At 42.5% G+C, this 26,895-nt stretch overlaps 1 protein-coding gene across 1 annotated transcript in view; it reads right to left on the bottom strand.

Moving 5' to 3' along the window:
• Nucleotides 1-18,830, bottom strand: part of MAP3K3 (mitogen-activated protein kinase kinase kinase 3) — a 60,814-nt gene extending 41,984 nt beyond the window's left edge. The window contains exons 1-2 of the mRNA XM_047833421.1: nucleotides 18,449-18,830; nucleotides 9,060-9,181 (exon numbers count right to left, since the gene is read on the bottom strand). Of these exons, the coding sequence (XP_047689377.1) occupies nucleotides 9,060-9,181; nucleotides 18,449-18,452 (126 nt within the window). The 5' untranslated portion in view covers nucleotides 18,453-18,830. The remainder of the gene's footprint in view (nucleotides 1-9,059; nucleotides 9,182-18,448) is intronic.
• Nucleotides 18,831-26,895: the final 8,065 nt, after the last annotated feature.

The following is a 26,895-nucleotide window of genomic DNA, read 5'->3' as shown; positions in this document are numbered from 1 at the left end:
ACAGGTGACAGCAGTTGTCTGTCCTCTTTTTCTCCTTCCCTGGAATGCTGAGCAGTTAGCATGGCAAGGGCCCTCCACAGCACAGTGCCCCGACATGCCGCTGCACACGGACGTGCCACCTCCAGCTGCCTACACTCTCTGGTCCCACAGCTGGCTCGGGAGTATCCAAGTGCTCACCGAAGTCTGAAAACCTGTCTGCCCCCGCAGGGGGGCTACCAGAGCCTTTCACCTGCTGCTGCTCACAGTCCAGCACACCGTGGTGTAGCTTGCACTGTTAGTATTTTCTATTAACAGATTCTGTTTCTAGAACAGCTTTAGAGTTTCAGAAAAATTGAGCAAACAGTTCCCACATACCTTTCCTCCCACCAAACAGTTTCATTTATTATTAACATCATACATTACTATAGTACATTTGTTTTTATTACAATTAATTAATCAATATTGATGTATTAACTAAAGCCCCTTAGGATTTATTTCTCTCTGTTGATTTAAAATAAAATTGTATTCTTTTGTTGCTTTTCATCTCATTTTTTATAGCAATAAAAAACATATAGCAATAGCTCTTATTCATAAACTGGGACATTATACTTCGATGTACTTACAAAGGAATCCCCTCTGTCCCTTTGTGGGACTGAAGGAATGAATTTATTTAATGACGACCATAATCCAAGCACTATTCCGTGTGAATTCAGTTAGAAAGGGAATTTAAACTTTTGCCTTAAACCACAAATCACTCCTACTCAAGACCAACCAAGCCTGTGATTAGTAAGCAGTGTAAACAAAGATGCTTAGGGCTCTGAATCCCTTCTTTGATGTGGTGACAGCCTTTCTAGGGCAGGATGCTGGCATGTACCACATGGTGTGTCCACATCTGCCAAGTTCCTAAATCCAAGTTCCCCCTGTCAGGCTGACCAGAATAAGCCATGGATAAGAAAAGTTCAGATAAAGATAAATATATTCAATTCCTCCTGCCAACCATTCTCCTTGCTTCTCTGAGACATTTCACACTGGTGGCCAAGTTCTCTTTCATGAGGTTCTCTCCTCCCCTGCCTTCTGTGACTCTATCCCAGCCCAGGGAACCTGCCACCACTCTAACCACTTCTGCTTCTTTGCTGGTTCCTCTTCCTCATGCCTTCTCCCACCCCTCCCCCCACATGTTGATGTTTGGACTTTTGGCCTCTGGATTTCTCCTGCTTTCCTCACATCCTCTCTTCAGTAAGAATAAAAAATGGGCAACTTGAGGGGCACCTGGGTGGTTCAGTTGGTTAAGTGTCCAACTCTTGATCTTGTGAGGCTCAGGTCATGATCTCATGATTTGTTGAGATCAAGCCCTGCTTCAAGCTCTGTGCCAACAACGTGAAGCCTGCTTGGGATTCTGTCTCCTGTCTCTCTGCCCCTCTCCTGCTCATGCTGGCACACACATGCTCCCTCCCTCCCCCACCCTCTCTCAAAATAAATAAATAAACTTAAAAATTTTTAATAATAAAAAAATAGGCAACTTGTAAATAGAAAATTTCCAAACCTCTATGACCAGCCCCAATCTCTCAAGCAAAACTTCCTCTGTCTGCCATGTATTTGAGGCAGATATGTTGTTCTTAAAAATGTGACAGCAGAGTCAAACCATCTGGCTTCAAACCCTGGCTCTACAACCTCCTAGCTCTATGACCTTGAATTTGACTAACCTATCTGTAACTCAGTTTCCTCATCTGTCAAGTGCGAATAGTAACAATATTTATCTCATGGAGTTATCAGAAGAATTAAATGAAATAATTAGGTAAAGACATGAGAATGGTACCTGGCACATAGTAAGTGCTCAATAAATGAAAACACAGGTCCCATTAGCCTTTAGCCAAAATTCTTGGGGCGAAAAGGGTTTCAAAATGTGTTTTTTAGCTTAGAGAGGAAGTATGGTACCTGTCATATATATTATGTGACGCCTCCCCCCAGGGAGGGTCTCTGGGGCAGCGCTTCCACGGCACAGGCAGAACATGAACAGGTATTCCCCCATGCACCTCTGTCCTGCTTAGCCTCTCTTGAAGTTAGTTTGGGACTTTATCACTAGTTCTGACCAAGAGCTGGGAACATAACTGAGTTCTACACTCTCTTCTTTGGTGGCCACATGTTCCAGGTCAGTGGCGCCACCCTCGATCAGGGTTCTGACTGTGGGGAACACTGTCCTTCCCTTCCCCACACTGGGCATATTGTGTTAAGTCACCTAAGACTTAGGGTTTTTCTGTTAACACAGTACAAGCTAGTTTTTGTAGTGAAAAGTGTGAATACTCACAATAAGTGGAATAAAGAAAGACTATAAACAGCCCTACGTCCACTCAAACCAGGTTTTGCTGCCAAATGAGTCTGCCACAAATTTACCAAAAAAAAAAAAAAAAAAAAAAAAAAAAAAAAAGTCTTTCAGTTTCCAGTACCCTTTGGATTTCAGAAATGCAGATAAAGGATTGTGGACCTGCAAAAACACACATACACACATGCACACAATCTGAATTTTTTTTTTTTTTTACTATGATCTCAAACTCAACCTCACTACATGTATGTTTGCACCAACCATCCTCCTAAACTAGTCTCCTTTCTCATCAATGCCATTTCTAACATTGGTACCACTGCTCTCTTGGCTGAAGACAAACCTCTGAGTTCCACTTGATTCTTTCCTTCCTCTCCCCTCCAATTCTCCCTTCAAAGGCCTCTGGGACAGAACCCCATTCTCTCTGTCATCACTCTCACTGAGACCCTTTCCCCTTACTCCTGGATTCCTAAAGCGGCCTCTGCACTTCTGAGCTCCCTCTGCCAACACAGTGTACATTCCTCTACGGTTTCAGTCATCTTAACCACCACTTTCACCATGTCCCTTCCTTGTTCAAAAAGTAATCAGTGACACCCCTGATCTATACAATAAAGTCTAAATCCTCAGCTGTCATTCAAAGTCCTCTGGAATTTAAGCTCACTCACTTTACCTAGCCGTCTCACACTGTCCTCAGCAGGACTGCTCTCTCCAGCCCAAACAATGCCCACTCTATTTCCTGAAATAAGCCAGGTTCGTTCTTTGCCCTAAGCCTTTAGCCTTTCAGTTGCCTGACCTGGAGTGCCACCCTTCCTCCTGTCCACCTAGCTAAACATTCACACATTCCTTCACAGCCTAGTTAAGTGCTACCCCCTCCAGAAATGACTCTGTAACTCCTTCGGCTCAAGCTCACCTTATACTTTCGTGGCACTCACTATCTGTATCATATATTTAGGCATAGTTGCATCCTACCTCAGTTTCTTTTTTTTAGTGTAGTTTTCATTTCCCAATAAGACTGTATGGCTCCCAGGGTACAGGGAACATAACACATTTCTTTGTATATCTAAGAGGCTTGACTACAGGCACATGTTGAACTGAAGGGAGAGGTGCCATCTCTGCTAAGAAAAGAAGTTCCAGTATAAAAATTCAGGTCTAGGCAAGTTCAAGTCGCCTGCCCACCACAGCCAATCTCAGGAAGATAGTGTAGGCCTCCTGGCTGAACTACAGATTTGGGAACTCAGCAGGGACAATAGGAGTAATCAACAATGATGCCAAACTGAAGTAGAAATAACCTTCTCAAAGTCTAAACTCAACAACTGAACATGCAACCCAAGAAAGCTCCCAGGAATCCCTGTGCAAATCTGGGTTTATTAAACAAATGTTTGTGAACTAACTGGACTTGACAAAGGTTTCAGCTAGCCATTGTTCAGAGTGCACTCTGATTCTGTAGCTCTCCTTTTCCCTGTATTTGCTATGTATCTTTAATGGCTCCCATATTTTTGGCACTAGAATCCTTATTTTGCCAAAGATAAAAAATGAAAAGGAAAAAAAAAGGACAACAAAAATAATTTTGTGTGGGTCTGGAAAGTCCTAAGGGCAACGGAAGAGATGACTGTAAAGCAACCTTCTCTGCCCTAGTTCTTTCTATATGCCCAGTCCTTGCACTGTGTCTGGCATGCAGGAGCAGCTCAGTGAGCATCTGAATGAATCAATGATTGAATGGTATATTGCTTAGCTATTGCTGCCTAATAAACCACTGCTACACACACACGCACACACACACACGCACAAGTATAAATATATATATATATATGTATAAAATATAAATAAAGCAGCCTTCTTACAAAATAAAGTATCAAGCTTATATATTGCTTTATGTTTCATTTTCAAACTAGCCAGACAATCTTATCAAGAACCCCTGAAAGAGAATGGAAGTCCTGAAGAGCCAGGTCTGTCACAGTAAAAGCAAAAGACAGTCTGCTCAATCACTGGCCATACTGGAGGAACAGCCCCCAGAATTTTCCTCCTTTAGAACTGATAGCCAAGAGTCCTGTCCTGCTAGTGCCTGAAATGAGGAAAGCAACTTTTCCATTCTGAAGCACCCACTGGTGAACACCTGCAAAGTCAGACCCAGAGCCTGGATGCTATTCAAGCCTCTACTTACCAGTTACTGGTAAGACTTGAGAGAAACGGGAATTAAGGATTCTATTTCTTCCTCCCCTGGGATTTTAAGAAATTAGGCTAGCTTCAGAAATTTGTAAAGAACTATCTGATAGACAGGAATAACAATCCAATAAAGGTAGAAAACCTTAACCTTTTCAGTTCCATGACAGTATGCAGAATTCTGATTAGAGGCTTTCACTAGAACTCATACCTGCAGTGCCAGAACATAACAGAGTGATGTAATCACTACCACTTTACATCTGTACATCTGTTTTACGATGTACAAAATGCTTTACATTCTGCCTGTGACCTTACAACAACTTTAAGAGGTAGACACAACGGGTATTATTTCAGATGGAAAAACTGAGGTTTAGAAAGATGATTAGACTTATATACAGTAAAATTACTGTGACCAGGAGTCAGAAGATCTGGGTTTGCTTCCTGGCTCTACAAATACCTTTGCGTAAGCACTCTGCAAACTTTTAAGCATCATACACATGCTTACAGTTGTTAGTGCTATCAACTGTTGTTGTTGAAAGCACTCGGTAAACTGTAAAATCCTAGGTTAATGGATTATTAACAACTCCAAGGCTTCTAGGCCAGTACTCTTTTCAGTACACTAAGCTGTCAGCTTCACAGAGAAATTGCACCTATTGATAAAGCACTGTGAGCTGATGACTGCTAAAGGGGTGTTGTCATCACCGCCTGCAAAACTGTCCGTAGGCCCCAACCACACACTGGGATGGGCCACACATCTAAGATTGTTCGGCCAGCTCTAACAAGGCTGTAGGCTTCCAGGGATCTAACGTACAAGAGGAAGAATGCAGAGAACCCAGATCCTACCTCCTAGCAAAGAGTTCATAGTTGAGCACCTCATTGCCCATGTACGTCCAAAGCTGCTCAGAACACTTAGTTGTTGCCAAACGCATTCTCTTTTTCAATTAGTTACCTAGCTTGCTCACTTAGGCAAGAGGATGCCTGAAGTCCTGCTAAGCAGAGATATTAAATTAGGTTTTCCAATTCTTCCAGGCCTCAGCTCCGCAGCAATTGTCAATCCATAGCTCCTCTGGCTTTCCTTTGCTGTGTCCAGCTTGAGCCCCGTAAGGCTCTGCTAATCTTAGCGCTGTCCTGTGGCCAGCACTGCGCTTCTCATGCTGCAGTAAGTGCCCTTTGCCTCTGTCAGCGCCATCCCCTGCCTGAAAAAGCAACCTTTCTAACCAAACACTTGGTTACTTTCAACTGGTACTCTGCAATTTGAATCTTTAGCCCTATTTGACATTTCCTAGCTCAATTTGGCATCTCTTAGCCATTTAAATTAGGTTTTGATCTTTCATTCTTCTCTGCTAAGTATGGACTTTCTGGCAGAGGAACTGGTAATGGAGAATACAGTTTAATCCTATCCCAAGCCTAAGCAAACAACAACAATAATAACAAATAGAGATTCAGTCTGTAAAGTCCTACGTTAACAGATTATTAACACTGGCAGACTCCTAGGCCAGGTTCTTTTCATTACACTAAGCTATAAACACATCTCCCTCCAAAGGTTTCCTCCACTTTCATCTCACCCCATCCTTCCTAGAAATATATTCACTGAGACTTTCCCCCCCTTTCTCCTTTTGGATTTTGCTGAAGAATACCTCCCCTGGTCAGAAGCTGAACATCTGCTACAATTCCCAGGAGAGGCCATTCTACAACCTTGACTTTATTAAGGGGGAAAAATGATCTTGACATTTTCATTGCCCTTCTGTCTGATATTAGCATACAACTTTGAGCTTCCATTTCTAAACAGTCATGTCAGTTCCACAGCTTCACTACCCACCAGCCCCCATGCCTCTGGAATAGAATCTTAGATAGGATTCTCATGAATGAGCTTATCACAATGTATAGAAACACATGACCTGTGTGGAAGAATGAATGTACACCAATGAATTGCTAAACACCTCCAAGCATGCACTTAATTTCTTGCCCAGCAAACCAACAGTATCTTATAGTATATAAAGTTGTGCTGTCCAAGACAGTAGCCACTAGCCACATATGGCTATTTAAATTTAAATTAATTAAAATTAAATAAAATCTAGAGTGCCTGGGTGGCTAAGTTGGTTAAGCGTCCGACTTCGGCTCAGGTCATGATCTCACAGTTCGTGGGTTCGAGCCCCATGTCAGGCTCTGTGCTGACAGCTCAGAGCCTGGAGCCTGCTTTGGATTCTGTGTCTCCCTCTCTCTCTGCCCCTCCCCTGTTCATGCTCTGTCTCTTTCTCTCTCAAAAATAAATAAACATTAAGAAAAAAATTTTTTTAATTAAATAAAATCTAAAATTGACTTCCTCAGTTGATCAATAGCTATGTGTGGCTAGTGGCTATCACACTGGACAGCACAGATACAGAACACTTCTATCATCACACGAAGTATACTGGACAGCACTGACAGACACTGCTTATGAATAATACTATTCTGCAAATTGGTGGCTAAGAGCACAGAATACAGGTTATAAGTAACCAGTGCTCCCTACAAATCCACTAAAATGACTTGTCTGGGAAATGAACTCCACACTCTTCCAGTACTTGGATCAGATTTGAAAGCACATTTTAGCTTTAATTAGTAATGTGGTTCCTTCCCAAAAATTTCTTTTTCTTACAGCCCCTGCACATGAGCTTGTTGTTACTGTGGGGCTGTTCAGAAGGGCTGAGCTCCTACTGCTGCTGTGTTTTTTCTTTAAAAACAAAAAAACTGAGGTTAATAATGTGTATCCTCCATGCAACAGAAAAAGTATGATGATATTCAAGTAAATTGTGGGTCCTTAGAGCCACTATCTCTTGTTAAGGTTACTTCTTAACCAGCAGTCAATCCTTTTCACAGCCTTCTCCCTTCATAACCACTAACTTTATTCCAATAACACAGCAGCAGGCACAGTAAAGATCAGGACTTTTCTTATAATAGTTTTTAGGCTCTAAGCAGAGGATCTCTAGGGGCACCTGGGTGGCTTAGTCGGTTGAGTGTCCGACTTCAGCTCAGGTCATGATCTCACGGTTCCTGGTTTGAGCCCCAAAACAGGCTCTGCACTGACAGCTCAGAGCCTGGAGCCTACTTTGGATTCTGTGTCTCCCCCTCTCTCTCTCTCTGCCCCTCTCCCGCTTGTGTGCACTCATGCACTCTCTCCCCAGAATAAATAAATAAACATAAAAAAAAAAAAGAAGAAGAAGAAGAGAAAGAAGGATCTCTAAAAGGTAACTCCCTTCAAGGAATGATCAGAGGCCATGCCACCCTCCTCTTTCCGGCCTGGTCCATTTGGGCCTTCCAACTCAAGAAAGCTTCCCCTTTTCACCTAACTGATATCCACACTATCAGCCCCATTTGGAGAAAGATCAGCTGACTGGAGCAGCACACTCCACATAGGAAGACAGGAAGGAAAGTGAGGTCATTAGGCTCAAGCCTGGGGGAGGGGACTCACTTCTGGTAAAATGCTCCTTCCAAAAGCAGCTTTGAATAGCAAAGAGTTACCACAAGGCAGAACCCACACAATTAGACAGAATAATGTATGAAAATAGTAAAAGAATGGGCCCTATTCCCCCAGTTCTGTAAGGTAGCCATAAAAACAAACCAGCCTTCTAAGCTAATCCTTCTGTTATATCATGAAACAAAAGGATGCAGGGTCCCCAGTTTTCCTAAAGGCAGGAAATACTCTGTGAGACTATATCTAGCAAGACCTTAGACAGAAAAAGTTCTAGGGCCTTACTTTTTCTCTAGGAACCAAGGATTCTTCTGAAGAATTGGTAAACAAGGTACAAATGAGGAAAGAGAAGAAAGGTTAGCTGATAAGGAAGTGAACCACAAAGGAGAATGGCATGTACAAATTTTCACCAAATACACTAAATATGCCATATGATATAGCACTAGATAACCCACTAGGGAGGAAAGCTCCCCATCATTCACTCCTTTCTGAAGGCCAAAGTACCCAGGAAACAGGGAGTTTGTAAATGACACTAGAGATGGGAAAAAGATTCTCAACAGTGCACAGGTTTAAATGTTAATAAAAATAGTAACTATTTTCCTAAAGAAGCACACAACTCTCAGTAGAGTAGACACTCTCAACTACCTAAGTTACTATAAGGGGAAACAAGTGTAAACAAAAATAATAAAATCACTCATTGTTACCTTTAGAATATATTATGTGACATCTTATTAAGTAAATTTCCCTTCCTGATTATATTTTACATATGCTAAAACTAAAATTAACTAATTTTTCCTGAGTATACACTGTAAGGTAGCTAAAAAACCTCCTGAGAGATTATGAATCTGGATTAAACATCTGCCAATAATCAGTAAAGGAAGAGTTACATGAATACTGTCCCCATAATACATGAAAGAATTATTCTTATTCTCCACAGATACAACACTATACACAAGGTCAGATGCACAAGGCTTTGGGGATCCAGATCAGGACCCACACCTGGCTGGTATATACCACTCACCATTTACTAAACTCTGAAAGAAAGGGGCCAAAAGCATTCCAACCTGGTATTAGAGTATCCTTGGCTTCTCAAATATTGCCCATTTGAAAACCCCTTCCCAGCAACGTAGGTGGGTCTGCCATGGCCACACACACCTGCCTATTTGGGTGACCCGTGTCTTTGCTCTTCATGGTCTCATATCCAGGCACCCGGTGACGTCGGCTCATCTGGAGGGCCACCAGATCCTTCATGATTGAGTTCAATGCCTCCTGTTCGTCTGCAATGAAAGAGAACACATGGGCTAAGACACTTTAAAATGGACCACAGGTAAGTGCTGAATCACCAAATTGTACACCTGAAAGTAGTATTACACTGTATGGTAACTAATTGGAATTTAAATAAAAACTTAAAAATAAAATACAGGCCAGCAAATTAGTACTAAAAATTGTAAGTTCTGCCCAGGTAAAACGACAGATCCTATAACTATAATCACATGCATTTGATGTCTCTGAAAAGTAGATAACTGAGGTCAGACTCTGGCAATTTGAATTTTAATGGATTCTTAACATATCTCCAATCAGATTTCTGGCAGCAATATTTACCAATTCACTGGCAGCAAGGGAGTTGCTCAGACAGGGCAATTCTTCCAGTGCCAGAGAAACTCAATCAGGAAAAACAAATGAAAAGTTGGAGTGAACAACAACCAGCACAGTGTAGTAGGGTACTGAGTGAAAAGATGAATTCATGGAGAGCTGATTATGGGACAGAGTCACACACAGACTTATTCTTAAAGCATCCCAGGTAGAAAAGCACATTAAAAAAATTTTTTTTTAAGTTTATTTATTTTGAGAGAGAGAGAGAGAGAGAGAGAGAGCGAGCGAGCAGGGGAGGGGAGAGGGGGGAGAGAGAATCCTAAATAGGCTCTGCACTGTTTGCACAGAGCCAGATGTGGGGCTCAAACTCATGAGCCATGAGATCTTGACCTGAGCTGAAACTAAGAGTCTGACTGAGGCACCCAGTTGCCCCTAGAAGAACACACTTTATTTATTTATTTATTTATTTATTATTTTAAGATTTATTTATTTTGGCGGGGGTGGGGGGTGGGGGGTGGGGGGGGAGAGTGCATGAGCAAGCAGGGGAGGGCAGAAAGAGGAGACACAGAATCCGAAGCAGGCTCCAGGCTCTGAGCTGTCAGCACAGAGCCTGATATGGCGCTTGAACTCACAAACCATGAGATCAAAACCTGAGCTGAAGTCTCAGATGCTTAACCTACTGAGCCACCCAGGTGCCCCTAGAAAAGCACATTCTAAAAGGTACCAAACAAGGACCTCAAGGTAGCTGCTTTGAACAGAAGTTGTTTTACATGCCTAGCCTTTGAGCAGCCCCCCTCCCAACTCTTTACAAGTTTATAGGCCTTCTGCTTCCCACAGGGAAGTGAAAAGGCAGTTCTATTGTTTTTCTTCCCTAACTGGCCAAGCAATGCATTGTCTCTGCCTTACTGGCATTACTTTTAATCCCCTTTTCTTGAAATAGCAGAGTACTGGAATTCTCATGCATTGAAGACAAGTGGCCAAAACCCAGAACTCAAACCAGCCCAATTCCATGTTTTGCAAAATTCTCCCAGGTCTTTCAAGACATCCTTGTCTACTCAAATAGCATTTGGGAGTTGAAAATAAATCTGTTGATCTGGAAAGGAACATGACAGATGAGTTGTTACACTTGTTTTGGTGACGACTGAGTCACTTGAGGACCAGAAGCACAGCTTAAAAGAAGCAAGTACAAAAGACTCCACCCATAGAGCACCTATCTTTTGTCTTTCATCATCATGCCTTGGAAATATTCTAATACCTTGTGGAAAGGAAAGAACAGCCTGAAGTATAAGAAGTAAATCTGTGCTATTTGCCTCTCTTCTTTCTAGATCAAATCTGCTCAGGTACCCTACATGCCCTCTGAGAAGGTGCAGGAAAGGAAGGAGAAAGGTGCCCATTGTAGAGGTTTCTGACTGCTCATAAACGTAAAATTAGACTTAAAAATGTGCAGGAAAAACATGAGTAGAGTAGCTTCCTATCTAATTCCATTTCAAAATATATACCAAAGTATGTTTGAGAGGTTATGTAGAACCAAAAGGATAAATAAATGGGATAATGAGTAAAAAGAAAGTGGGTACCTACAAAAAGACATTTGTCAAAATTAAAACACATACATCCCATCAATTATTTTATATTTTCTAGTGATTTTCCTATAGGCTCCTTAAAGAAAGAGACTTGCATATTTTGTTTTTTTAACTTCCCAACAAAAGTTTAAAAATTAGAGCATAACATCTAAGCTAGGAAGGTTGGCTTATATATACAATATACATAAGCTTATATATTATGTATATTTAATATGTGTATACGATGTTTGGACCAACTGTAACAGTAAATTGGGATCACTATAAGGAGGATCATGACTAGGTATGTGTTTTCTGAGGCACATCCAGTGAGTGATATTCCTAACAGCAGAATACATGGAGTTTTCATTATCAAGATAACCACTCTGAGAACTGGTAATTTCTGTTGTTGTCTAAACTCAGATACTGAACTGAGATGGATGTGAGTACACACAGAGACGCATGCTTTTTAAGTCAAATCCACAATAAGCAGGACTACAGAAAGCGTTTCTAATTCTGTGTAAGATGATGCTATTATAAGAGCTGGTTTATCAGGTTGACAAATTCTGTTTCCAGGAAGCTAACCAGTTCCTGGCATTACTTCATGGATAAACTTGTTTGGTAGTTCCAGCGCTGAGAACACATTTGAGGAATGGTTTGGCACTATCTCCTGAAACCCGGGATAACTGACACAAATGACACAGGGTAATAGAATTCTGATTTTGTGTCAAAGTCGAAAACATTGCTAGAGGCAGACAGGTTCTTAAACTGATACTTCAAACTGAGGACGTGGATAAAGACAGGAAGTAAATCAAGTGGCTCTTTTAGGTATTTCTTCCTGGATTGAGATTTTAACTTAATTATTAACCCTCCAGTATGGTATTTCTTACAAATAAAAACAATCAAACAAAAATTTTAAAAACAAATAGCAGCTTTCTTAGTGTTCAGCAGTCATTTATATGTAGTCAGAAAGACCTGGATTTAAGGAGGCTTTGAACAAATCACTATTCTCCCTAAACCTCAATTTCCTCATCTATAAAATGGAGATAAATAAATATATCATATCACAGAGCTGCTGTGAGAGTTAAAAGAAAAACGAACTTACAAATTATTCCCTCGTGGTACCTAACACTTAGTAATGCTAAAAAAATGTTGGCTATTATTTTCAATGGAGAAAGGTCAATGGGAAAAGACTGGACACTACTTAATCTATCCTAATGCTTAATTTTATTCCTCAATTTTTATTAGTCATTACCAATAACCATTTACTGAGTACTAATATGTGTTATACATTAGATAGTTTTGAAAGATACTTCAAGCTGTTCAAACTCTAGGAGTAAATGGATGAATGACACCGAAATACAAGGTTAAACAAGTAAAGCAATTGATTTAGACAATATACAAACTAGAGCACATAAATACATCCGTGTAAAAAACATTTTTTACAGTGTGATTAGCAAGAGGTTTTATAGACGATTTTACATAACTATTAATAGAATAAGGATTCTTTCAGAAAAGTAAGCTTTTCCAGCTATGTAGGAGAGATTAGAAAAATAAACTTAAGAAAGGACCTAAAAGCAAGTGAGGGGCTGAGGGGAAGAAAACTGGGTCAGGGATTGAAGCTCAATGAATATTAATCCTTATTGAGTAGAGTGGGAAGAAGGTATGCTGGCAAAGATTTTAAGAGGTCTGGAAAAATACAAGAGTGACACCACAGCAAGTCAGGACCAAAGAAAGACAGTAGCAGGCATAGACCAGGCAGGTCCAATACAGTGATAGAGGCAGAAACAAAATTTTATTTATTTATTTTTTTTTAATTTTTTTTTTCAACGTTTATTTATTTTTGGGACAGAGAGAGACAGAGCATGAACGGGGGATGGGCAGAGAGAGAGGGAGACACAGAATCGGAAACAGGCTCCAGGCTCTGAGCCATCAGCCCAGAGCCCGACGCGGGGCTCGAACTCCCGGACCGCGAGATCGTGACCTGGCTGAAGTCGGACGCTTAACCGACTGCGCCACCCAGGCGCCCCTAGAAACAAAATTTTAAAGGGAATCAAGAAGTTGGAGATTAAAAGGAAGTTGGAAGTAGTGGAAATCAACAATTCATTTGTGAACTTTACACATGAACAACTTGAGGCTGGGGTAATAGTGTGCTATCACCTTGAAAAGATTTCCTGAGGATGGAGGTGGTTTGACACACTTAAAAGCTACCAGGAAGAAGCACAGAGGAAGAAGTTAATTCTAGAGATTAAGAGGTTATGACTATGGAGGCAAGTATTCATAGAAAATAGAAAAGAAGGGGTCTATGAAACTAGGATTAGAGTTCAGGCTTGAAAAGTGGAAGTCTTAAGCAGTGGAAGCAGTCTTAAGCGGACGGCTATCCATAATTATCCAGCAGCATGTACTTCTCTGGATACCCTGACCTATGGTATGGGGGCTGCCAGGCAGCATATACCTCTTTCCTTAGCTCCAGCAGGAAGTCAATCTTCCAGAATGAACTATTACTTCTTTCAAAAAGCAGGGTCTTGGGGCGTCTGGGTGGCTCAGTCGGTTAAGCATCCGACTTTTGATTTCGACTCAGGTCATGATGTCACAGTTTGTGAGTTTGAGCCCATCGGGCTCTGTGCTGACAGTGTAAAGTCTGTTTGGGGTTCTCTCTCTCTCTCTCTCTCTCTCTCTCTCTCTCCCCCCCCCCTGCCCCCCGCCAGTCCCCTGCTTGCACGCTCTCTCACTCTCAAAATAAATAAATAAACAAACATTATTTTAAAATAAAACATAAAATAAATAAATAGAAGCAGAGTCTTGGGCACCTGGGTGGCTCAGTTAGTTGAGCATCTGACTCTTGATTTCGGTTCAGGTCATGATCCCACAGTTCATGGGATGAAGCTCCGCATTGGGCTCTGCACTGACAGTGCAGAGATTGCTTGGGATTCTCTCATTCAAAATAAATACATAAACATTTAAGTAAATAAAATAAAAGCAGGGTCTTAAGGCACTCCTGTTTATGAATCCCCTTGGCTAAAACCCCAGAAAAGTTTCCAGTAGCACCATGTCCTTCAGTAAACATTGTTGTCCTGTTTAACATCTGTTTACTATGTCAGACACCCCTTTCCATATATACAAATCCCTACAGTAATGTTTTAATTGTTGTGTTAACTAACAATGTTATTTCTTCATGTGGCCAACTCTTTACCCAGTTCTCCCAGATCATCTGTGTATACTGCTAATCCAGGAGATGCTGTCTTCAGAATGTCTTTATGTCAGATTTTACTATCTTACTCTTCGTGACATTTCTCACACTCCCACTGCCTCCACATTGTCAATACCCGGGCAAACATCATTTTATAGTAAATATAAGCAAAAAGGTCTGAGCCTCAATTCATAAGAAACTTTTTTCCTTCATGGATATGGTTGAACCTTTGCTAGATCTCAAAGTCAAACCCTGGTGTTTATTTTTCTGTTTCTGGGATATCCCATAACAGCCCTTCAAAAATAACTAATGGTGGGGGGGCACATGGGTGGCTCAATTGGTTTTGTCCAACTCTCGATTTCAGCTCAGGTTTTGATCTCAGGGTCGTGATTTCAAGCCCTGTGTTGGGCTCCACACTGGACACGGAGCCCACTTTAAAAAACAAAAATTTTTTTTAAAGTAACTGATGATCCAAAATTTAAAAATACATATTACAAAGTAAGCCATTGCTTCCTCATAAGAATCAACATATCACCACTATATTTTATTTTAATGTTTAATGAAATTAACCCAAAGGTCTGGAGACTATAGGATTATGTATGTTTATCCCAAAACTACAGAATTGATGTCTCCTTCCTATGCATCTTTACACAGTTTTGACAAAGTACCTACAACAACTCCTTGCACTTATTTGTTTACATGTTTCTGGTTCACCTTACCTAACTGTAACTTCTTAAGGACAGGATAAATGCAGATACAGGGCCTAATACTGCACCTGACACATAAGAGACATTCAAATGGGCAAAGAATAAAGGAATAGCTTACATAGACAGGACCAAGAAAACGGTTTCTCATCTTTTATATATTCCCCTAAGTAACACTCAGTTGGATAGATATTTACTTTTTATAAATGCCTAAAATTCAGTTTTAAAGTCCAACTGTCATTTAAAAAATATCAGAAACCTAGTCAACACATGGCCAGCTTGACTCATTAAATTGTGACCCAAATTTCAATCAAAACAGTTGTTGACCAGAGTCTATATAGAGACTGGTCTAACTGGGAGCTCCCAGTTAGCCTTGGAAGGAGCCTCGGAAGGTTGTTGGAACTTTAGAGATGCAAGGTATCTGTAAATCACAATGATTCTGACTTCTAACCAAGCTATCAAACCAGAACCACACCATCCTTAATCCTGTACTCAGTTTACTATAGTTTCCTGTAACATTTCCAAATTGTTACATGTTTTTCAAAAACACTTCCCACTAAGTTTCAGAATGCACATATAAAAAGTCCAAATAAACACTCGAGATTTAGTCTCAAGTGTTACTAACAGCATTTGCCACATAATTACTAAAACTGGGATGGGGCACCTGGGTGGCTCAGTTCGATAAGTGTCCAACTCTTGATTTTGGCTCAGGTCATGATCTCACAGTTTCTGAGTTTGAGCCCTACATTGGGCTCTGTGCTGACAGTGCAGAGCCTGCCTGGGATTCTCTCTCTCTGTCCCTCCCCTGCTCTTGCTCTCTCTCTCTCTCTCTCTCTCAAAATAAATAAATAAATAAATACAGTAAACTTTAAAAAAATAAATAATAAATAAAACCGGGAGAGAATTCTAGCGTGACCAACAAAAATGACCAGTTAATCTGAATTTTTTTAATAGCCATAGTATCAAAGCCAAAAAAATTTTTTAAAAAGGTGAATTATTTCCATATTTCCTATTATTTACAGGGATAAGTGTAGTTCCCACTAGAAATTTACTGAGGCTAACAGCCAATATAAAATTTAACCTGTTTTTATTTCCAACCCAAGTTGCCAAACAAGCTTGAGTGCGGGGCTTTGAACAGCTCAGGGAAACATGACTGTTAACCAAAGAACCTACAGGGCAGGGAGTCAAATTAGTTTTGATCCTTTCCTCACTGGGCTGAAGTTTAACAAGTATAATGAATATACTAATAATTCTGTACGTCTCTCTTATCAACCTCTTGTTGATTGCAACTTATTTAGAACTACAGCAACTAAAGGAAACTAACTTGGGAATTTGAATTTTCATCACATACATCACCAAAGTGGAAACTAGTATTTAAGAAACAGACTCTGTGAGTGTGTGTGTGTGCGCGTGCATGTACACATATCCTTGCTGAACCTTATATAAAGTAAATTAAAGTTCTAGGTAGGTTCTGGAAGATTCAGTACTAGCTCTAATTGCATATCAAGGTCATCCACAAAAAACAGAGAATAGTATGAGAGGAAACTGCTGAAGAAAGGTAGGCAGTGGTTCTTAAACCAACTTGCCTAATATACTGCAGCCACCATGCAAGTTACTTCCCCTCTCAATGCCTCAGTTTCTTTACGTAAAACTGACATGCAGACAAATGATAGGGCCCTTTTTTTTCTCTGGGGTTCTGGCCCCTACCTATACAGTTCCTTTCCTCCCCATCACTGTCCCTCTATATACTCATACACTTAAAGTATATTTTTTAAATGTCTTGAAATGTGAAAACAGGGTGACATCTATTTTCATTTAGATACTAAAATGTAATCAACACATCTGTGCACTCTTACTGATTTAGCAGTCCAGAAAGGGGGGAATGGGAGTCAGCCCACCCTCAAGTAATACACACTCCCTTTTGGGACTTAAGACTGCCCTCACAAGACAAAGAGGAAAGACTATCACAAACCAATTCAAGGATTGAGTTCGATCATCAAATTCCAAAACACAAGATAAACGTTGAAGGGGAGGACAAGAAGAATTACGTGCCCCATTTATAGTAATAAATGTCTGATAAGTATTTGTTGAATTCTAGATTTAAATCACAGGCCTTACTGGGTTCCTTTTCTGCTTACTGTCACAGGAGACTTACCCCAGAAGAGCAAGCACTTTCGAAGCAAAGCATGGGAAGGAAGCAGTAAACCCAGCAAATGAACAAACCAAACCCATCCATTTCTGTACACGGGCAGCATGGAACAGAACAAGGCAATTCATTCACAGCCATAGTGTAGAGACGGGCAGCAAAACAATATCTGCCCAATGTGACACAGCATACACTTAACCTTCTACAAAAATGACCTGACCTTGCTATAAGGCAAAGCAAATATTAACATTCCCTCTTCACGTGGGCACTTCACAGATGCAATGAATGCCTTTGCAAAGGATCCTTTCACTGAAATTTACTCCTTGATTTTTTAGGACAATACCAAACACTTTGCAAAACTTGTGATTGTGGACAACAGTATCACAGTAACTGATCCAACAAAAGCAGCAAAGAACATCTAAAATGTTACTTGCTTCATAACCTAGTCCAATAATCATTTGCTAAATTACCAAAAAGGACATGAAAATGTCAAATGCCGCGTGTGGAAGACATTAAAAGCGATTCTTAGATTACATCTTCACAAAAGAAATCGCAAGTATTGATAAAAAAAAAATGAACAGATTCTTTTACATAGCGAATGCTCCTTTAAAAAGTTACATAATTTCAGGGATGCCGCTAACTAAACATAATAAATGTAAAACACTGCAACCGTATTTTTCAAAAAGTAGGACTAACTGGCAGTCCCCGACCAATTCCTAACCTCCGGCAATCTGCGCGCGTCTCGCATTTCTCAACCGCGCTGCTGATAACAGAGATTGTCGTTTTAATCACCTCCCAGCCTATCTCCCCGCACGCCCTGCCCCCTGAGCTGGGGCGCGCACAGGGCTGGAGAGCAAGCCCCGGGAACTCTCGCTGGCCGGCCTGTGTGAGCAAAGGGAAGGAAATGACACAGGCAGGAAAAAAAAGCAAATCAAGGAAAAGACACAACAGCAGCTGGGCCTGCACCAGCCTCCAGCCCGGGCCCCACACTGAGCTCCCGCTCCCCCGCCCTCGGGCTCGCGGTCCGGCTCGCTCGGGCCGGAGCGGGCTGCCCCGCTGAGCACGGGCCCTCGATTCCGCCGCCTCCTCCTCGGGATGCGCCTGCCGCGCGGCCCGGAAGGAGGCTGCCCAGTGGGCTCCGCCGGCCCGGACCGCCCCGGCGGGCCAAGAAAAACCGAACCCCCGCCCGGGCCGCCGAGCCGCGAGCGGGGCGGGCGGACGCCGGCGGTCCGCAGCCCGGGCCGGGCGGGCTGTCCATGCCTGTCAGGCGGCGGCCCAGGGTCCTCCTCCCCTCAGCCCGGGGCGGGGCGACGCGAAGCAGCGCGGGCAGAGGCCGGGGCGGTGGCGACACTCACCCATGGTGGCGATGGCGGCGGCGGCGGCTCGGACCCGAGTGTCACCTCCGCAGCCGGAGCTGCATGCCGGGGGCCCGGGCGGCGGGGACGGCAGCGGGCCTGGCTCCGCGCGGGGGGCGCGGGCTGCGCTCGGGGCCCCCGCCGCCTCCCCAGGCTCCGGCTCCGGCTCCGCCCGCGGCCGGGCGCTGTGGCATGGGCAGGGTGGCCCGCTACATCCCCGGCGCTCCTCGGCTCGGCCCAGCCCGGCCTCGGCGGCGCCGCTCGGCCCGCCCGCCCGCCCGTCTCTCAGTCCCGCAGTCGCTCCGTCCGGCCACCGTTCTCCACCTCAGGAACGCTCCGAAAAACAAACCGCTGGTCGCGCAGCTCGCCCCCTTGTCTGTCACTCACTGCAGCGCCCGCCAATCCCAGGCAGTCGCTGGACCTTCGTACCACCCCCGCTCACTTCGCTAGCCAATAAGAGGGAAGAAGTCGCTGCCCCAGTAGCCCCCCAACCCCACTCTCTCCCCAACACCCTAACTCTCAGCCGCCAGCTAATCATCAGCACCACACCATGAACCAATCCCGCCCACTCTCTCAGTATGCCAATGGGCGAAGCCAAGGCCGTTTCCGAAGGCTGTCTACCGCCTGCCAATCATCGAAACAGCACCCGGTTCCCTCTCTTCTAGCCAATCACGTAGAGGGCTCTGAGCACCCGCCTCTGCGCATCCTTGCCGTCTCAGCCTCCCTCTCTCCCCGGGAGGTGTTTGTTGCTCCAATCACAGCTCGCGCGTGAGGCTCCGCCCACATTCCCACCTCCCGTCAGTCACTGAAGGCTCGGCTGGCGCGCGGGCTGGCGGTGTTCCCCTCCGGCTACTTTTGGGGCTGGAGTTTGGGAAAACGGCTGGAGGGGCCCCCGGCCTCCCGCCCTCTCAGCTCTCGGCAGTCCAGGCGGGCCCTGAGGCCAGCGTCCTGCCCCTCCCAGTGCCCACACCGGGCGCGTAATAAGCGGGGAGAGTTCTGGCTCTGAGCGCTTCCCGGCGTGTGGCCACCTTTGCTGCCCGACCTCCTGACAACTCCTCTGGTCCAGACGTTGCGCTTGCCCGGAGGCGGGGGCGGCCTCACCGGTGCCCGCCTTTTCCCGGGTCTCCTACCTCCGGGGCCACACCCTCCGAGGGGCTGGGATAGTACTGGAATGTGGGTCCTCGGGAGCCTGGGAGTTCCGCTGCTGGCCAGGGTAGAAAGCAGTAAGTGGCAAAGTCAGAGAGGTTCTTTCGGATAAGAGTTTTTTCTTTGGTTATGAAAGCAATACAAGCTCTTTGAATTAAAATTGAAAGAAAAAATTGCACCCCAGAGATAGTTTTATCTCTTTCCTACCAAGGTATACAACGTTTGACAAAAATGGCTTCATACTGTTTTGTAGTATGCTTACATTTTATTAAAAGTGTTTTCCCGTGCCACTGAAATATTGTTCCAAAACAATTGTACTGGCTGCATGATATTTCAAAATAGAGAATGACCGTAATTAATTTCCCCAACCCCCATTGTTCAACATTTTCTACACCCACATCTTTAGATGCCAAGTCCATCACAATTAATATGCGCTCCCTTCCTCTAGTCCCTGTTCCAGTGGAATATAAATTGGACGCCAGAATAATCTTCCCCTGATGCCATTTTCAACCGTCAGCTAAGAACCTTTGGTGGTGGCTTTGCTTTGGGTGTCAAATCGCTCAAGAACTACCTTAGACTCCTCTCTTTACACTCCTTCCTCCCCACAATATTTAATCAGGCCCCTTGTCCAAGCTGTTTCTTTTTCTCCAACGAGTTTTTAAGTCTGTCATTCTTCTTGATTAGATCCCTATTCAGTTTATTGTACTTCCTTAACTATAATAATCTCTTTCCTAGGGAGGGGAGAAAGAGCAAAGGGGAAAGAAAATTTATAATTATGTCATCTATTATATGCCAGGCACATCGTCTCATTTTATCTTTCCCATAACTCTGAGGTAAACAATACTATTGGCATTTAAATGATGAAAGTGAAGCTCAGAGAAGTTTAAGTACCATGTCCGGGTAGGAGCGCCAGAATTCATACCCAGTCTGTCTGCCACCCAGAGGTCATGCTCTTCTACTAAGCCAGGCCAGTGTTTCTCAACTGCTTTTTCATGATCACCTCGCAAGGAGAAAATTTTGAATTAATTAAATGCAATTTTTTTTAACGTTTATTTATTTTTGAGACAGAGACAGGAGTGTGAGCAGGGGAGGAGCAGAGAGAGAAGGAGACACAGAATCCAAAGCAGGCTCCAGGTTCCGAGCTGTCAGCACAGAGCCTGACACAGGGCTCCAACTCCCAAACCATGAGATCATGACCTGAGCCAAAGTCGAACACCCAACTGACTGAACCACCCAGGCAACCCTAATTAAATGTAAATTCTAATGGGAGAAATTAAATACTAAGGAATAAGATTTTGTCAAGTAGGGTTGAGCTTTGAAGGCCACATATGATTGTATTATCTAAGGTTTTTCTCATCCCTTACGAATCATTTTTTACCTCACTGGAGTATCACCCTGTTGAGAATGTGTGTAATAAGCCAGTGCTAGAGGTCCCAATATACCGGTCTGAGGCTCATATCTGACCCTTAATTGTACTGACCCATGAGATTAAAAAAAAAAAAAAAAAAAAAGACAACCATGCAAGTGGAAATCTGGTTAGTATTCTATTGCCTGTGTTGGAAGGTTTATTCAGCAGCTTGTCTTGGAAAGTCTAAAACACATCTCCAATTTCACAAGTTTCACACCAAACTCTTTATCCTTTCCCCCTCCCCACCAAACACCCCCTCTCCTCTGTTTTCCCAATTGTGAAAATACAAACCTAGGAGGAGTCTTCCTTGGTTTTACTCTTTCCCTACCCCTACATCTAATCCTTCAGCAAGTTTCTCACCTATTGTTTCAAAATGTATCTGAATCCAATCCACTTCTCACCACTACAGCCTTGGTCCAAGCCGCCACCCTCTGTTGGATGACTGCCTTAGCCTCCTAACCCTTGGATGACTGCCTTAGCCTCCTAACCCATCACCTGTTTCCTCTGTGGCCACCCAAAAAATGATTCTCCACACAGCAGCCAGAGCAATACTTGTAAAATGTAATTCAGATGATGTCATTGCCCTGCTGTTAACCCTCCAATGGCTTTCCATCACACTTACAATAAAACCCAAACTCTTTGCCATGGCCTTTCAGGCTTAGTAGGAGCTGGCCCTGCCATCCTCTCTTGCCTCATCTCTACTTCTCTCCCATGACCTCTCTCCTAGCCACACTGGCCTTCTTACCCTATTTTGAACCTGTCAAGTTCAGGAACTTTGCACTTGCCATTTCTACCTGGAATGCTCTCCGCCATCCCCCCTCCCCCACAAGGTGTTCCCATGGCTAATTCCTACATTTTATTCAGGTCTTCACTCAAACTGTCAACTCTTCTGAGTTTCTAACCACCCCATTCAAAAAGAGCCTCTCTCCTCTCCATCATTCTTTATCCCCATATTTTGCCTTATTTTTCTTCAGTATCTATGTCTAAAAGTACGTATTTACAGGGTGCCCGGGTGGCTAAGTGAGTTAAGCGTTGGGCTCTCAGTTTCAGCTCAGGTTGCAATCTCACGGTTCATGGGTTCGAGCCCCGTGTCAAGCTCTGTGCCAACAGAGCTCTCTCTCTCTCCCTCTCTCTGCCCCTCCCCAACTTGCGTGTGCAAGCACACTCTCTCTCAAAATAAATAAGCACCTTTTTAAAAATTACATTTACTTGTCTTTCCTTTAATTACAATGAACATAAGCTACGTAGGAGCACAGATTTTGTCCTGTTCACTGCCCCATCACCAGCACTCAGAATACTGCCTTGCACATGGTAGAGAACTATAGTACAACCACATAAGTACTTGGCTGAAAAAAAGAGCCTTCTGATTGTCTTTCTTTCTAGCAAGAGCTTTCTTTGAGGGCTTATTTTCCATTGTCTGTACCTTAACCAGCCATCTCAAACATTCCCACGCTGAAGTTACCATATCAGACTTTCTTCTGAGCTCCCAAACATCATCCATTAGCCTCTCAAAGGCACCTCAAATTCTACAGGTTCAAACTGAGTTCATTATTTTCCTCCATAGTTCTATATTTCTTCTGCCATCTTCAGTTTCCCAAGTTGGGTTCTCAATTCCAAGTTGAGTTCTCTACCTTGGAGAACTCTTCCTCACCATTTCCTTCCCCCCTTCAGCTAATCTTGACCATGTTACCAATCTGTCCACTCCTCTCCCATCCTCAGCTCCACCATCCCAATTGAAACCTAATGTAACAGTATCTACTTATGTCAAAGGGTGATCTTTTTAAAATGGACACCTGATATTGTCATGCTCTGCTTAAAATTTTTAAGTTTTTTCCTATTGCCCTTAGGATAAGTCGAATATATGAATGTAGTTAAGAAGGCCCTTCAGGACCCAGGCTATGCCTCTCCAGCCACAAGTTTTCCCATTTCCTACCTCTGCCAACCTCGTCATATGTTCTGGCCACACTGACCACTGGCAGTTTGTTTTGCCTCTTTTCCTCTGCACGTGCTATTTTGTTTTCAACACTCTTCTCCTCCACTTTTGCCTCCATCCTCATTCTTCCAGGAAAGAACTAAGCCTGAACATCACTCCCTCCAGAAAGCCCTTCCAGACAAATACAATTCTGGGTACCAGAGCACCTAGTACTTTCTTCATCAAAGCACCTGTCTCACTCTGTTGTAATTGGCTTTAAAGGAAGTAGGCACAGAGACAGAAGCTGTCATTCAAATTGGTATGCCTAGCATCTTTCATAGTGCATTAAAAAAAACATATTTTTTTGAATGAGTAAGTGAACCTCAAATGGGGAGGTCAGTAGTTGTAGCCTCCACAAGTATGTTATGTATCTTTTCTTTCTATATTCTCTCCTCACTCATTTTCCCCATGTGAAGCCTCCCACCTGTGTCATATCTTCTCAAGTCTGTTACCCTGGTTTTACACTGAGTAGATGCCCCTGATTAAATACCTGAACCATACCTGACTTCAAGGATCACGACCTGTCCCTAGAGCTCAGGGCCTCAGGCAGCCCTGTCATATACAAGCTGCATTACTACTTTCCTTTTTTTTCTTTCAAGAGCAGAGGGACACTTGAACACAAGATAGGGAACAATAAACACAAATGAATGCTCTTTGGGATAGTTCGATGAATTTGGTATAAAAAAAAAGAAAACAAAACTACCACCTGATTTTCTGAAAATTCTTTTAATTCAGAGGTAAAGTAGAATATATCCAGGTTACCAGTTCAAACACTTTATCTGCATTGTTAAGGATTGATGTATACCTCATAGAAGATTTTTACAACCATGATATTTTATTTATTATTGACACTAACTTATAGAGTAAAACTGCTTTTCCATTTTGAAATTCCATTTCTATAAATTTACCCAAAGGAACACTTTGCAAATGAGCAAAAGTAAGTAATGTTGATTGCAACATCCAGGATATATTGTGAAGTGAAAAACAAAAACAAAAACAAAAATAGTTTATAAGGCTGAAATGTAGAGGGCAATCACATTTCAGTTTTAAAAAAATGTTCATTCATATTTAGTGGGGGGGGGGCAACATTTATTGAGCACTTACTATTGCCAGGCACTGTCTTAAGTGCTTAACATATATTAACTTACTTAATTCTCAAAATAGCCCTAAGAGATAGATACTATTATCCATATTTTATACATGAAGAAACAGGTACAAAGAGGTGAAGTTCTTGTCCAAGGTTGCTGGCAAATGGAAGAGTTAAAATTTATTCCCCAGCAGATCAGTTCCAATGAGTTGAATAATAAAGAGTAGATTGTTAATGTTGGTTGTATCTTACAAGTAAGGGGGTAGGGAAGTCCCCCATTTGAGGTTCACTTACTCATTCAAAAAAACCCAATGTTACCTTTTTGGCATAGTCAAAAGAAAGATAAAAAGAGGAAAAAGTAGAAACTACTATCCTGTTCAGTGTCCAGGGGTAGCACCAGGAGAGAAAGCCATTTCAGTCAAGACTAATATAGCATCTATCATAACATTCTCTCTTGTCAGACCTACTGGCTCATTTATTTCCTCCTCAGAACATCTCTAGAGGAGTCCAGGGGACTTGTAAAAGTCTACAAGTTGCGATTTCTTCCAGTGTGAAGTCATACTCACTGTTGTACTATAAGTTTCAGAGAATAAAAAAAAGACAAAAAAATAACTCAGTAACTCATGGTTTTTCTATTGTTGGCTGGAGGCAAAGCCTTCATGGTTCCTATTTGATTCAGCTGGGGCCTCTGGCAGAGTGAAGGCAGCTACAAAGCACATGAACACTTCTTTTAAGAGTCAAGGCTATGGACAGAACTGGTCACCAATACTCCCATCCCACTAAAAGGTCACTTGAAAGTGAGCCCAAGCCAGCTGCAAGGTATTGAATGATTTTGTGTTGCTAAGACAATGACCAAAGACAAGGTAAAGGCAAGCCAGGACCAGACCTCATTCTTGACTTTAAGGTATGCCTGACTCCTGGCTTCTCACATGTGGTCTCCCTAGTTGGACAATAATGTGATGAGTTTTCTTTTGAAAAAATGTTTCCCCTGGTAAAATATATGATTATAGAAAATAAAACTCAGTGATAACATCACCATTCAGAGATAACCAGTTTTGAGATTTTGATACACTTCCTTCTGTTTTTTTTTTTTTTAAGTTCATACATAGATATGACTAGATTTTAAAATTTGGACCATACTATATAGTTTTTCACATCTTTGTTTTCCACTTAACATTATATTGTAAACATTTTCTGAACTAAAATATTCTTTGAAAAATAAGTTTTAGTAGAAGAATAACTCCTACCCTCTCTAATTAACTATTCAGCTAAATAGTTATTTAACTACTTAACCTATGTAGCTAAAGCGCTCTAGCAGACTTAGAAGCAGAACAGGTCCAAATAAGGTTTCATTTCTGCCTCTTCCATATTAACCTCAGGAAAGACTGTGGGGCACCACCAGGGGTCAGTGCAGAGCCATCTAGTATGCCTTGCTGGAAGAAAATTGGTTACACGAAAATTATTAACAAATCCTACCTATTAGACTAGAGGAATGTTCACATGAGTAGCCAAGTTCCCTTCCAGAGATGGCTTTCCTGGTGCAGATGTCTCATATCAGAAATTATCACATTCCTCCAAATTATAATTATATTCAAAGTTTACAAAACAGAGCTATTTTACAAACCAAGGTCTATCAATAGAAAATGTAGTATTAGACCTATTCTCACCTGCTTGGTATGAGACCATTTGTTCATAAAATACTTGGCCTCATTATTTTATAGGTTTTCTGTGAAAATCAAATAAATAACATATGAAAGAATCATCTTATAAATTACAAAGCAGCACTTCAACTTTAAGTTGCACTATTTTAATGATGTGTTCATCAGATATTTGGATGAGTTATCTCCTATACAAACAAAATTCCAGGTAGTATCATGATTATGAAATGAGGTATAAGAGCATATGCTTTGGCATTTTCATGGTTTATTCATTGGTTTTCCTCCCCCTTGCCTTTGCTCTCCAACTGCTGAAGTCATGATGGAATTAGGAATCTTTTCCTAGAAGGAGGAAGTTATTATTTATAGCCAAATTGGTTTTTCTTCTTTTCCTCATTTACCTGAGGCTCCTTCAGGAAAATTACTGAGTTCAGAACTGGCTTAAAAAACTTGAGTAGGTGAATAATAGGGATCAAAAAGCTACTCCAGGCCTGACATGCTTGACGGGCTCCAGCACAGGTGATTGGCACTCTTGGTCTCTCTAAACCCAAAAGTGACTCTGAAGAGCATAATGTACAAAGGGTCCTATTCCCCAGCTGTCAGGCTCTGACTCAGTCCTTCACCCTTCCTTCTATTCTCATTTCCTCTCCAGTTCCCAGTGCCCCATCATTTAGCAGCAGGGATGAAAAGGAGACAGGGTGGGTGTTCTGGGGATCAAGCAAGTTTCAAAACCAGCATGGCATAGCCTTTCCTGAGAGCAGTCCAATCTGCTCACAGGTCCACTCTGACCAATCTCAGAACACATGGAAGGCTGGGCAAAGCAGGGCCTGGGAGTCCCTTATTATTGGCACTTGGGTTTCCTACTGGGTTAGAACCTTAAGCTCTCTGGCAGAAGCAGGGCACAGAGGCCACCTGAAGAGAACAAGGATGCAGGCACAGCAGCTCACACTGCCCTAGGATAGCTCCAGCAGACAGAAGTCCTGTGTCTGACCTCTGAGGTCTTATGCCTTAGGGCAGGATCTAACTCAGGGCACCAGATAAATAGCCTGTACTCCTGGTAAGTACAGGTCTTGGTACACAGGTGTTTGACAAATACTATTTGCATGATCAGTGACAGGTTTAGGCCATTAAACCAGCATTAGAGCACAGAGTAGTACCCAAAGAGAGCTACATTTCTTT

This window comes from Prionailurus viverrinus, chromosome E1 (assembly GCF_022837055.1).
Source record: "Prionailurus viverrinus isolate Anna chromosome E1, UM_Priviv_1.0, whole genome shotgun sequence".
Lineage (NCBI taxonomy): Eukaryota > Metazoa > Chordata > Mammalia > Carnivora > Felidae > Prionailurus > Prionailurus viverrinus.
Note: the sequence above shows the minus strand (reverse complement) of the source record. Positions and strands in the feature narration are given on the sequence as shown.